This window comes from Meriones unguiculatus, chromosome 7 (assembly GCF_030254825.1).
Source record: "Meriones unguiculatus strain TT.TT164.6M chromosome 7, Bangor_MerUng_6.1, whole genome shotgun sequence".
In the NCBI taxonomy this organism is placed as follows: domain Eukaryota; kingdom Metazoa; phylum Chordata; class Mammalia; order Rodentia; family Muridae; genus Meriones; species Meriones unguiculatus.
The window spans coordinates 33276823-33290375 of NC_083355.1; the positions used below are offsets into that span (position 1 = coordinate 33276823).

A 13553-nucleotide genomic window follows, 5' to 3' on the forward strand; every position below is an offset into this window, starting at 1 on the left:
AATTAGCTTCAAATCACTGACTTTAGAAATTAGGAATATAACAACTGATTTTTTTTTTTTTTGAGACAGGGTCTCTCTGTGTACCCTTTGGCTGTCCTGGACTTGCTTTGTAGACCAGGCTGGTCTCCAAATCACAGAGATCTGCCTGCCTCTGCCTTACCAAGTGCTGGGATTACAGGTGTACACCACCATGGCCAACACAACTGAGATTTTTAAAAGCAGTATTTCTATTTCTTTACTATAAACAGATAAGATAGACATATTTTAGTAAAGATAGAACACATATTCTAGACTTCCTTAACTAAGAGAATATCAAGTGGAGATAAATTAAGAAGTTACAGGTTTTTAAAGATGGCATGCCTTAATTATTCATGTATCAATCATTATGATTTCAAATTAATGGAGTATTTTTTAGAGTGTGTTTAAGTTTACAGAACAGTTGGGATAGAGCTAGCATGTTTGCGTTCTTCCCCTCTTTCTGTTTCTAATATCCTGTGTTAGTATGACATGGTGCTTATAATTGATCAACCGACACTGCTGTTAGTGTTATTCACTGAAGTCCATCTTTACATTGGTGTTCACTTGTGCCTATTATATGGAATGCTGACATGCACCTGCTATTGTATCTTAATTGTTTTTAAAACCTCCCTTTGCCCTGCATGTGGCACCTGATAATCTGTTCTCCTAATTTTAGGACATAATCCACTATTAACTTTGCTTTATGTAAACTCTGTTCCAATAGGATCTTCAAGACCTAAAATTACTTTAATCTACTTTAAAATTCTGTTCCACATCGTCCTTTCATGGCTTAAAATATTGCTATTATATCATTTTAGTTAAAACAATTGCAGAAAATTACACAGTGATAAATAGTCTATAAAATATCTCTCTGATTTCTCAAAGATTAGGAACCTGGATTAGCTGCCACCATCTCATGGCTGAAGGAAAACTGGAAGATGATGGTTTCAGAGCTCAGGGACTTGGGTCACTGTCCATAGCCTAAAGTGCAGTGGACATTTAAGGGGAGCAAATTTACAAATGAGAGAAAACAGGCTCTGGCCTGAGACAAGGAAATGCTATGGCTTTTATTTCTCCCTACTTATAATGTCTTGTCAGTGCCTCCCACTGGGCAAATGACAACTGAAAGGCAGCTGTCATTGGAGCCTAGTGAACGCAACCTAAAAACGGGTCAGCACTGCTGCAATACAGAGTAGAACGAGGGAGGAAAGAGTGGATATGACAGCAACAAGGACAAGGCCCAACACCAAAGTCAATTCTTTTTAAAAACCAACTTTATTAAGGTACGATTTAGGTACAATATATTTATTTTTGAGTGCATTATTTTAGGCCTTTTACGTGCTGGGCAACTGTTTTAACACAGAGCAGTCTCCCTATTACCGTCAATAATACTTTGATAATTTAATAACTCATGTAACCTCCCAGTTAAAATAAATAACATTTTTTGGTGGTTTGGTTTTGTTTTGAGACTGTGTGGTTCTCTCTGGTTGTCCTGGAACTCACTGTGTAGACCAGGCTGACTTTGAACTCACAGAGATCAGCTGCTTCTGCCTCCTTAGCACTGAGATTAAAGGCATGTACTGTTACACCCAGTGACAAGAGAACATGCTTAATGAACTCACAATATTCACTCTAGCTCCTTTTCTATAAATTCCCACTCAATATCAGTTTTATCCAAAGAAAAGCGTGTTTTCCCACATTTGGTTAGTTCAGCCTTTTGTTGTTGTTGTAGTCTAGCTATGCAGCCTAGACTAACCTTAAACTTGCAAACCTCCTGTCTCAGCCTCTTGAGCGCTGGCATTATAGGCATGTACCACCATACCACATCTGACTTAGTCTTGTCTGTTCTTTTAGGATGTTATATGCATTAAATCATATAATATGAATTCTTTTGTGCAATTGAAAATATTTTTATTTTGTGTGTATCACTGTATGTGTACTGGCACATGTATGTCTCATACTTGCAGAGGCCAGAAGAAGGGCACTGAATTCCTTGGAACTGGAATTATGGAGGATATGAGCTGCCATGTGGGTGCTGGGAATCAAACCCATGTCTTCTGTCAAAGTAAGAAGTACTTTCAACAAGTGAACCATTTCTCCAGGCCCTCTTTTGTACAATTTTTTGTTTCTCAGCATGTTTTTATTTTTATTGCATGTGTATGTGTTTGCCTGTATATATGTGTATGTACCAAGTACATGTCTGTGTTTAAAGAGATCAAAAGAGGACATTGGCTCCCCTAGAAAACTGAGCCTCCATGTGGGTGCTCTGAATGAAGCTAGGTGCTCTACAAGAGAAGCAAGTACTCTTAAATGCTGAGCCATTTCTCCAGCCCTCTCAGCAAGTTTCTGAGGTTTATCCATGTGTGTGGGTTTTGTTTGTTTGTTTGTTTTGACATAGGAGGATCTCATGGTAGCCCAGGATGGCCTTTAACGCACTATTGTACCAAGGCTTTGCTCCAACTTTCTCCCCTCATTTTCTGAGGCAGGGTCTCACTATATATCCCTGGCTAGCCTGGAACTTGCTACGTAGACCAGGCTGGCCTCTAACTCACTGAGACCTACCCGCCTATGCCTCCTGAGTGCTGGGATCAAAGGTGTGCACCACTATATCTGGCTCAACTCCTGATCCTATTGTATGGAGTGCTGGGATTCCAGGCATGGGCCACCACACTTAGCATAGTTCATCTATTTTTATTAACATGTAATGTTCTGTTGTATGAATTATATACTGCAGTGATCCATCTTGCCTGTTCATGGATACGTATATTGCCTCCAGGTCTGAGATGTTATAAATACAGCTGTGAACACTTATGAACAAGTTTTCACGTATGTGTTTGTATGCATGACAAGGTATTTCTCTTGGGTAAATGTCTGAGAAAACGTCTGGACTATAGCAGAAGCTACTAAAGTCAACATTATTACCCTTAGAAACATTGCTGTGAAAATTTATGAAAGGACATTGTGCATTTCCTTATGAAAGCTAAGGAGTTAGAAGAACATTTTTCGGCAAGAAAACTACCTCAGAAGAACTCACTTTACATTTTATGTAGATTATGCTTTTCCATAGCTTGAGTTCCTGATGAAAAATACATTACATATTTCAGTAAATCCTAAAATCATATTAAGTGCTAATAACTAAACCTGTTTTAAAACACAATGGCAGTAAAGCACAGTCTTGTTTTCTAGAGAAGATGCATACAAAATACAAAGATGCAAATAAAATACAGACTATGTAAAGAGAGAGGAAGGAAGTCTGAGAAAAACCAGCTGAATGTGGAAAATGACTCCGAGAGTCTAAGAATGTCAGGTCTCAATACATTTTTCATTAAATAAAAAAACAGAGTGGACTATGAGGCTTGAGGAAAGGAAAGCAAAGTCGTGCGAAGTAAGGACTAAAACCCTTGACAACGGCAAAACCGCCCACACAGCTGCTTGGGACCCTACCACCGCTGTCAGCAGCCTGTGACGAGCTTCTCTGCGGTGGGATCCATATTGATCTTTGTAAAGCAGTGTCTTTATTAATATAAGCAGAGACGCCTCTCATTTCCAGTAGCAGAGGTGTGGGCTTTTTCTTTTATTCTTAGAAGCAATGTTTTACCAACATATATCATTTCCCTTTGATGTGTGGGTTGAGTCATAAATTAATGTCACAAACGTCATCTAAATGAGGGAGGCAGCCACATTATGAAGGAAGAAGGTGTAGCTTGACATGAGTTGTTACCGTTGACAGCTACGCACTCCTGAACTGAAAGTCACCATGTTAAAATTGGGCCTAGTAACAGTTTGTTGGAATACAAAATTGGACATTTAACACTGCAGTAGCCTAAAAAGTCATCAGTCTTTTCTAGTTATTATTATTATTGTTATTATTATTACATAGCCCTCACTGACCTGGAGCTTGATGGTGGTCCAGGCTGACCTTGGACTCAGAGTGGCCCCTGCCTCTGCCTCCAGAGTGCTGGGATTAAGGGCTAGGCTATCACACCAGCTCTTTTCTAGTTTTTCTGGAATGGTAGTGAACAGGTGTTGAAAACAAATGAGTCTGAAGGCTTTCTCGGCATCCCATGGAGAAGTTGCTTTACCCAAACTAATTGGCTCTTTCCATTTATCTTAGAAAAAAATAGAGAAAACTCCAAGTGCACGATTGACTATACATTTCCTATCATGTATTATTCAATCTTGACCTAGGGGGGAGCATAGAACTCTATTTTCCATGATACCATTAGTACGTCCAACCCACTTAATCTTAAAATAACAGTATCAGGTCAGGGATTTAAAAATACAGTATTATAGGAAAACAGTTGGTGAGAACATGCCCTCTTCTGCCATTAATAACTGACGGGAAATGGTTATTTCAGATCCTAAATCCAGCTGAAATCCAGAAACAATAAATGGAGGGATGGAGTGGATAATTTGTGAGGACGTGCTTTTCAGAGCAGAGAAAAAAATCACTATGTTTGTGCTGAATTACATGCTGCCACGGATGTGGCAACGTTATCATCCATACAAATGTATAACACAAGTCCCTCCGAGCGCCCGCCATCAATATCATCACCGCGAAGCTGGAAAATAACAGGCTTGCATATAGTTTGGTAAGAAAATTAGAATAATTTAAAGTCACTTCAGTTCTAGCCTGCCTGGGGTGGTAGGGGAGAGACACAGGAGGTAGTGGGGAAGAACAAAGAAAACACAGACAGACATACGGATTATATGATGTGGTATGATGTGCGATATACAGAAACTAAGGAGGGGAGGTCAGGTTGGTGGAAAACTCACAAGTGAAATCTGCCATTTCCTCCATGGGTTGAGTCCTTGTTGCATCGCTTGCTTCTGACCTTGAGCAAAGTCACTGTTTTCAAGGCTTGTTTCCTCATCTGAAACAAAGAATCATAACGCTAATATCCTTTGCCTTAAAGTGCCATAGTGAGGACTAAAGAGATGAACAAGCCCTATACAGGGAAGACATTGTGTGGACACAGGCGTGGATGATTTTCCCAGCAGTTAAGGGAAAAGATTCTATAGGCTCTGGAGACTTAGAACAATGGCACAGCTAGGAAGTCTGGGCTTTAAAGCAAGTAAATTACTATTTTATTTCTCAGCTTCATCTTTTTGAGAAAGGATCCATTGAATCAAATGAAATAACCTGGGCAAAAGAAATTACCCTTTTAGGTGCTTGTGCCTGCACCTCTACTTTTTCTGGGGGGCGTAGACTGTGTGTATCAACATCTGCTAAAGCAGATAAGGAAACTGAAGTCAATGCATGCCTGGTGGAACTTAACAGATGCGTTAGTTCACTCTTCACAGGCTAGGGGCTTCACCCAATAAAGCCCATTCGGAGTTGGAGCGCAGGCGTCCGGTGTCCTTAACACTCCTCAGATTCGACGGGAGGGACCCTGGAATTCTTAATTAGAACCGGTTGCCATGGCGACAGTCTCCAGGCAGCGTGGGCTGAGCTCTCGGTAGGGATTGCGGGTGGGCCGCCGCTGGACCCCGTGCGCGCGCCCGCCACCAACTTTCCCTCCAGACCGGAGAGGGGCGGCGCGCTCCGCCCCCGCCCCCGGGCCGCGCACGTCCCAGCTCGGTGGCGCGCACGCCTGCGGGAGCCCTCTCCAGGCAGCCCAGTGCTGATCGCCGGTGCCGGTGCGGCCGTTCCCCCTCCGTAGCGGGAGGCGAGGCTCCGAAGCAGCCCCCTCCTGAGCCAGGGCCGAGCTCCCCCACCCCGCTCCCGCTGGACCCCGGGGCATGAGCAACGATGGCGGGCTGCATCCCCGAGGAGAAAACTTACCGGCGCTTCCTGGAGCTGTTCCTGGGCGAGTTCCGCGGACCGTGCGGCGGCGGCGAGCCGGAGCCCGAGCCCGAGTCTGAGCCCGAGCCCGAAGCGGAGCTGGTCGCGGCTGAGGCGGCCGAGGCTTCGGGGGAGGAACCCGGGGAGGACGCTGCGACAGGAGCGGCGGCCGAGGAGGGGGAGCAGGACCGAGACCCCGAGCCCGAGGAGGAGGCGGTGGAGGAGGAGGCGGCGGCCGAGGGCGAGGAGGTGGAGGAGGAGGAAGCGGCGGCCCCGGGGCACTCGGCCGTGCCGCCGCCGCCGCAGCCCCAGCTGCCGCCGCTGCCCCCGCTCCCGCGGCCGCTGTCGGAGCGCATCACCCGAGAGGAGGTGGAGGGCGAGAGCCTGGACCTGTGCCTGCAGCAGCTCTACAAATAGTTAAGTAGCGGGGCTCGGCCGCGGGTGGGCCGCCGTCCCCGGGGCCTGGGTCCCCGCACCCGCGTCCCCGCGGGGCTCCGGGCGGGGTCCGCGCGCCTGTCCCCGGCCCCTCGGCCCCTCGGCACACCTTTCTCCGGCTCCTTCCTGCGGAGGTCTTCCCTCCCGGCTTGGGCTCCCCATTCTTCCCAGCGCCCTTCTTCCTGGGGTTTCCTCCCACCTGCGTCCGTCTGTCCTTTCCCGGGCTGCGTTCCCGGGGACGCGCGACTCCTTTATGGAGTGCGAGGTGCCTTCCCGTGTAACCGCAACAAAGCTAGTACCGTCCCGGCGTCCAGAGGAGCCCAGACCCCTGGATTTTCCATCTGGCGCTCGCCGTTGAGATGGAAAAGCTCTGTAGATGGCTTTCCTGCGCGTTAAGGGCTTAGTCTCACACTCCACAGACATTTGGCAGCTCGTAATTGAGGATGGTGAGGAGGAATTGGGAAGGAAGGGTGAGTCAAATCCTCCCGAGCAAGCCTTCAGGTGAAAGGACGGGGTCGTAATTCAGTAGAGTGGAAAAGTCAGCCTTGGTTTGGTAAAATTGCAATTAAGTGCAGTGTTTTCAGTCCATTAAGTTGATGGGGTGGGAGGTGGGGGAAAGCAGATGGCTGAGCTACCCAGATGAAAGTCTAAAATAGAAAGGTCAAGGCTTTGCCTTTCATCCGAGTTCTGCTTTTTTACGGGCTTGAAATAGAAACGGTTTACAATTGCGTTTCCTTCCAAATGGAATTGTTCAGAAATAATGCCTCTGCAAACACTGGTAAGCCCGAGTCTTCTGCCATTCAGCTAATAGTTGTAATGAAAGGTGTTACTCTGACCACCCAAAAAGTTTACGACGGCAGGATTCACTGCAGCTAAGTTCAAACCCACTTCCTGGATTTCTCCAAAGCCTGGAAGGGCCTGAAGAAGAAAGCTGTTTGGTCTCCATCTGACCTGGTAGACACCTGATCAAATCGTTCTCCCATTAAAGCAGCCGCTTGTCAAGGGGAAAAAGCCACTGAGCAAATCTGTAGAACTGGACTATGTGGATGCCACACTTTATAAACCATCTACTAGTTAATTAAAACAACAACAAAAAACCTGTTTGATTACCAAGGGGATAACGTGTTTTGGGGAAAGGCAAAAATAAAATGGCGTGCAATACCACCCAGGCACAAACAGCATTAACGGTTTAGAGTATTTCTTCTTTTGTAAACTATCAAAGAAAAGGACCCCAGAATGCCATTTTCTATACACGATTCAAAGACGCTTAAATATAATGGGAATACTTACCAAAGTGAGGGAATTTATCCTAAGCTGGTACTATTTGGACAGTTTTTACTTTTACATATGCACTTCCAGAATTGAGGGAGCACAGTTTGAGGGTTAGAGAATGCACCCCTACCCTGCCATTAATGTAGTACAGTCCTGAACATTTCAAGGCTCTTGAAATTGAGATGCACAAAATGAAATGGTAAGATGTGAGTGGGCTTTTTTTTTAATGTGAAAAGGAAATGATTAGTTTTAATGTACATGTAGAATAGAAAAATGATTGAAATGATAAGGTGACCATCAATGGAGGACAGAAGTTCGTGTGTGAGTTAAAACTGACAAAATTAAAGTTAGAAAATATCTCCCCTTAAATCGGAGATTTTATACTCGGACTTTGTATAAAATCAGACTGTGTGCCTTATTTTGTTCTGATGTTAGTAAGATGAAATGGCTGGCTTGTTTATGTAAAGTATCTTTAAGGTTCTTGGTGAGTTAAAAGTTTTAAAATGTGTAATGACATTTTTAGTTTTTTATTTTATTCTTTTAAAAAAGCTTAAGACTTAAGTCACAGGAATCAGGACCAGCTGACTCTGTAGTGTTAGGTCATTTTGTTCAGGCACTTCATTTTACAGGTGAGGCTACTGGCCTCTGTCCAGATTTAGGAAACAACAACAAGTCATGTGCAAATGATTCCAACCTGTCCCAGCATAATCACTGACTCAAAACACCTTGACAGCTCTGGAGAGCTGGCTCAGAGGTTAAAAACCTCGCTGTTCTCCCAAGGATCCTGAGTTCAATTCCCAGCAACCACGTGGTGGCTCATAACCCTCTATAATGAGATCTGGTATGCAGGCAGAATGTTGTATAAATAAATAAATCTTTAAAAGCAAAACAAAACAACCTTGACATAGTGAGAATGTTGACTTCTCAAATGTCCAAAGAAATACTTAGAAGTTTTTTTTTTTTTTTAAATTAGTGCTTCTTTGTGGGTATGTGCACATGAAGGCAGATGACTGTGGAAGCCAGGGATACAGGATCCTCTGGAGCTGCAGTTACAGGCTGGTGTGAACTGCCTGCCAACATGTGGGTTCTGGGAACCCAGCTCTTAGCCATGGAGTCTTCTCTTCAGTCTCTAGAAGTAATTCTGACTACAAATGCATAATGAAGAATATATATATATATATTCTCAGCTTTTCCCATTTATTTTTTCTCTTCACCTGTTTTGGGAATTGAACCTAGAGTTTTATACATGTTCACCAAATGCTCTAACACTGAGCTGTATCCCTAGCCCTTTGCCCCCCTGCCTGGAGGAAATTTTACTTAAAAGAGTATAGTATAGTAACACATTTTCCTCCCTAATTTGGTTCTCTTGAATTTTAGAATAAGAACAGCATGCCAGGCATGACAACACACACCTTTAATCCCAGCACTTGGGAGGCAGAGGCAGGAGGATCTCTGAGTATTTGAGGCCAGCCTGATCTACAGAGCAAGTTCCAGGACAGCAAGGGTTACACAGAGAAACCCTGTCCCAAGACTTAACAAACCCCCAAGACAGCAACAACAACAGAAACCAGTTATGTAGCTAAGAAAAGAATGAAGGTTTAGGCAGAACTTGAAAGCATCTTAGAAGCTGGTGAAGAACACTTGGCTGCTCTTGCGGCTTTATTTGGTTCCTAGCACCCATGTCCAGTGTCTCACAACTGTCTGTAACTCCAGCTCCAGGGGATCCAGTGCCCTCTTCTGTCCACAGTGGGCATCAAGCACGAATGTGGTATACATTCATACACATGCAAATACATACAGCTCACACACAAAAAATAAAAGTGAATATGTCTTTTTGTGGGGAGGTTTAGTTTTGTTGTGGTTTGTTTGGGATTTTTGTTTTGTTTTGTTTTCTCTCTGTGTGTAGCCCTGGCTGTCCTGGAACTCAGAGCTCAACCTTTCCCTGCACGCTGAGTACTGGAATTAAAGGCTCTACTACTGCAAGACTGAATTTTTTTTTTCATCTTCTTCTTCTTCTTAGAGCCCCTCAGACTCCAGATGTCAAAGATTCTGGAGGCCACTGTGTCCTCAAAGATGTCTGGAGCCCAGTGCTAAATATGGGGAGAGATTTTTTTTTTTGAGACAAAGTTCTACTATAGCCTTGGCTATCCTGCAGCTCACTATGTAGACCAGGCTGGCTTGGATCCTCCTGCCTCTGTCTCCTAAGTGCTGGACTTAATGGGGTGAGGTACCTTAAAAAGATTTTTAGGACTAATATTTAGGGTAAAATTTTTACCTTACGGCTTCAAAATGGAAATTTTCTACATATGTACACTTCTCCTATATAAAAACAACGTGTAAAAGTTTGAAAGAACAATAACTTTAAAATGTCAACTACTCCCTCCCCACCTATGAAAAAATTTCCCTGCCTCCATCTTCCAAGTACTAGGATTAGAGAGTGTGCCTCCAATGCCTGGCTCCTTTTCTTCCTGGTGGGTATCTAATTTACCATTGAGCCACATCTCCTGACCCTGTAATTCTCAAATATAAAATTATAACTGATGTTATATTCAGCTGAAGTGTGGAGATAGGAGGCAAATTGTGTAGAATACCAAGTCAGAACTGTGTGGTTCCTCCATACAATACTAAGGATCAATTTGTGTTAATCTGCGAGAAACAAATACTTCAAAGTCTTACTTGAAAGCTGTGTGTTACCACATTTGCAAAGCAGTTGTTTTCTCCGTTCCTCATTTCGACTGGGACGGGCTTCCCGAGGGGGAGAGAGCTATCGCAGCAGGCTGGCGAAGTAAAGTGCTTCCAGATGGTTTGCGGTAGCGTTGAAGGTGGCACTTTAAAAAACGGTTTGGGAAACGAAATCATTGGTTATAGACACTAACAATTCAGCTGTGTTGAATCATGAATGACTTTGGGAGAGGTCAGAAAAATCAGCTTTGTTTCATTTTGACATATATACATGGAAAAGTACATGAGGGAAAATTATATCGCTCATCTCAAAAATTAAATACTTTCTTATAGAGAACAATAAAGTTCACGAAAGAGTAGAGAAAACTTACACCAACAGAAAGGGTGATAGGAATACAGCTTAGTGCCAACTGTAGCTCCCAATCCTTTCTCTCAGCCTTCGAGGCTGGCACTGTGCCGTGAGGTTTTAAATGTCCTTCCCGTGTCTTCTCATATTGATGCTCCGTATTTGCCATTTTCAAGTCTACTTATGATGAGCTGCTGTCCACGTGATGTTCAGCCAATGTGTCTGTCATCGGTACCCTTCCCTCACATGATTGGCTGTTGTGGTTGTGCTAATGGCTCCCAGTTCTGTCTCCGTCCTTGCTCTGGCTGCTAATGGAACAGCCACCACCTGGCTGTCTAAAAGGCTTCTCAGATTTAACTGCCCGTCTTCATCTTCCATCACTAGAACAAAACCAAAACCTGGTACTCTGGGAGTGGTTTGAATGCTGTGTGGCTGGGGATCGCACGCTGGGTAGTGCTCCGCCCCTCGGCTACCGCTCCAGCCTGACTCCTGATACCCTCTGCAGTGAATCCGGATTTCTCTTTTGACCCCTCAGGCTTGATTTGTCGATTTATAGCCCTGTAAACATCTCATGAACGTTTCTTCCTGTTTTCACTGTCATTGTCATCTCTTGTCCACTTTATTAACTTTTTGTAGCCAAAGTTACTACTCTTACACTAAGTTATATAGATTTTCTTTTTAAAACTTTATTTACTTCATGTATATGTTTGTGCTCAGCCGACAAATAGGTTGTTGTACCACATGCATGATTAACATATGGTTGTAAGCCACCATGTGGTTGCTGAGAATCGAACCTGGGACCTCTGGAAGAGCAGTCAGTGCTCTTAACCACCAAGCCATTTCTCAAGCCTCAGATTGTATAGATTTCCTAAGTGTTATGCTAAAACATTTAAGAATTTTATTTATATATATGTGTATATATATTTACACCTATGTGTGTATACATGTGTGTATGTTTTGTAGGAGTCAGTTATCTCTTTTAATCATGTGGGTCGCAGGGATTGAACTCGGGTCGTTATCAGGTTTGGAAGCAAGCCTCTGTATCCAGGGAGATATCTTTCCAGCCACTGCTTAGACATTTTTACCCTTAACTGTTGTAGTAAATATTAAACGATGAACATTGGGCTATATATTATTTATTATTAGCCCCAAGGTTAACACAACAGTATTATCTAACTCACTATCACAAATAATAAGACATAGACATACCTGTTAGATTTTATAATTGCCTAATTTACCTTGGATGGTAAATTATATGCAGATATTCCTACCTATGCTGTCTAATTAGCCTCACCATCCATCTCTCAGCCCCTATCCAACGCCATCCTCCTTAACCATCCTATCTTCCATCCATAACCTTATAAACGCTTGCTTTTATTCTTCATCTGGGCCTTTTCACGCCATTATTGGAGTCTTTCCTCCTGGTCCCATGTGGCTTCTTCTCCAGGATAACCCATTGTGGTGTCCTCCTTCCTCCTCTGTTTCGGTGATTCTCTCTGTCCTCCAAAGCCCAGGGAACCTTAGCCACACCTACCCAATTCTCCCGGCCCAGGTATAGGCTGTTTAATCAACCAATCAGATATGTCTTAGGTTTACCAAACAAAGATAAGTGTAACCAGATCTTAAGGGCTAGTAGCACACCTTCAGACCAACCTCCCACACGGAACTGAAGTTAATTAAATGCAGGGTTAAAGGCATAGTCCTAAACTGCCAAGTCAACCCAAGACTTTTTGATCCCAATTATAAAGAGAGTTCCAACCAAGTGTAGAAGAGATCATATGAGGCCACCCTCATTTCTGAGATCAGCTGCAAGTTTGGGAATCTCTCAAAACCACCCTCAAATCCATTGCTTCTCTAGAAAAGCAAAACAACTCACTGACCACTATGAATATAGTTTATTGCAAGGACAAGCTACAGATTAAAACCAGTCCAAGGAAGAGATACGTTCAGGGAGAGCTGCAGGTGTCAGTGTCTTCTGTGCTCATGTGACCCTTCCGTAACGGACACGTTACAGTGGTGTGCAGCCTACGACTCTCACCAGGTCCCTCCCACTCTTCAGAATTCTCACTGGCACCTACACTTAGGAATATTTCCAGTGTATTCAGAGAGTCTGGGGATTTAACGTTTTCCTTGTAGGACCTGAGGATGGAGTCTGGACCTTTCTTTAGGCAAAGCTGAATCATTTCCTCTGTCCCCTTTGGCAGTTATTCATTCCCGTTGGCCTCCTGATGGAAGGTGGTGAGGCTTTCTCTCTCATCGCCCTTATCTGTGGAGCCATGCTCCACGACATCCACTTGTAGCCACGACAACAGCCATAGCAGACTGCTAAATTAGTGTGCATGCATTATTCTTTAGGAAGCCTGTCCTCCTCATTTCCACATCTATAATGAACCAAGTGTCCCTTCTCTGTGCCCTTCCAGAGTACCTGGTGCATACTCTTGTTCATTCGTATCTTTTGAGTCTAATGTTTATATCTCCACCATTCAACCGGTGGTCTTTACAGTGATGTGTAACTGAAGTAATTCATGAGAGCAAAGGAAAAAAATGGTAAAAATACATTATATACAAAATATGAAATTCAGTTAGGCGTGTTGGCACATGCATGTAATTCCTCTAGCATTCTGGAGATGGAGGCTGGAGGATGCCCCATTTGAGGCCAGTCTGTGCTAGAGCGAGTTTAAGGACACACAGCAAGACCACATCTCCAAAATGCGAGCGCTGAGGCTGAGGATATAGCTGAGCGGTGAATCACTTGCTTAGCATAGGGGAGACCTTACATTCAATCCCCAGTAGTGCCAAGGAAAAAAAAAAGTGCTATTAATATTTGCTGTAATTATGGAGATTGGTAATTTGATCTGAGTAAAACTGATTTCGTGACAAACCCTAGAGCTGAGAGGTTGACAGCAGCATATCTTCTCTAAATTTCAGGACATTGCAAACTGTGCAGTCACCTGTTCCTGATTAAATAGATTTAAGGATTATATTTCCTGGTTTAGAAAAAAACCAAACTATTGG

General features: G+C 43.7%; 1 protein-coding gene and 1 non-coding gene across 2 annotated transcripts in view; one reads left to right on the plus strand and one right to left on the minus strand.

The window, feature by feature from the left end:
- Positions 1-5582: 5582 nt before the first annotated feature.
- Positions 5583-13553, plus strand: part of Ppm1e (protein phosphatase, Mg2+/Mn2+ dependent 1E) — a 127007-nt gene continuing 119036 nt past the window's right edge. The window contains exon 1 of the mRNA XM_060387054.1: positions 5583-6219. Within this exon, the coding sequence (XP_060243037.1) occupies positions 5771-6219 (449 nt within the window). The 5' untranslated portion in view covers positions 5583-5770. The remainder of the gene's footprint in view (positions 6220-13553) is intronic.
- On the minus strand, positions 9530-9619 carry LOC132655689 (small nucleolar RNA SNORD88). The gene has a single exon (XR_009593473.1). It is a non-coding gene; the product is annotated as a small nucleolar RNA SNORD88 (small nucleolar RNA).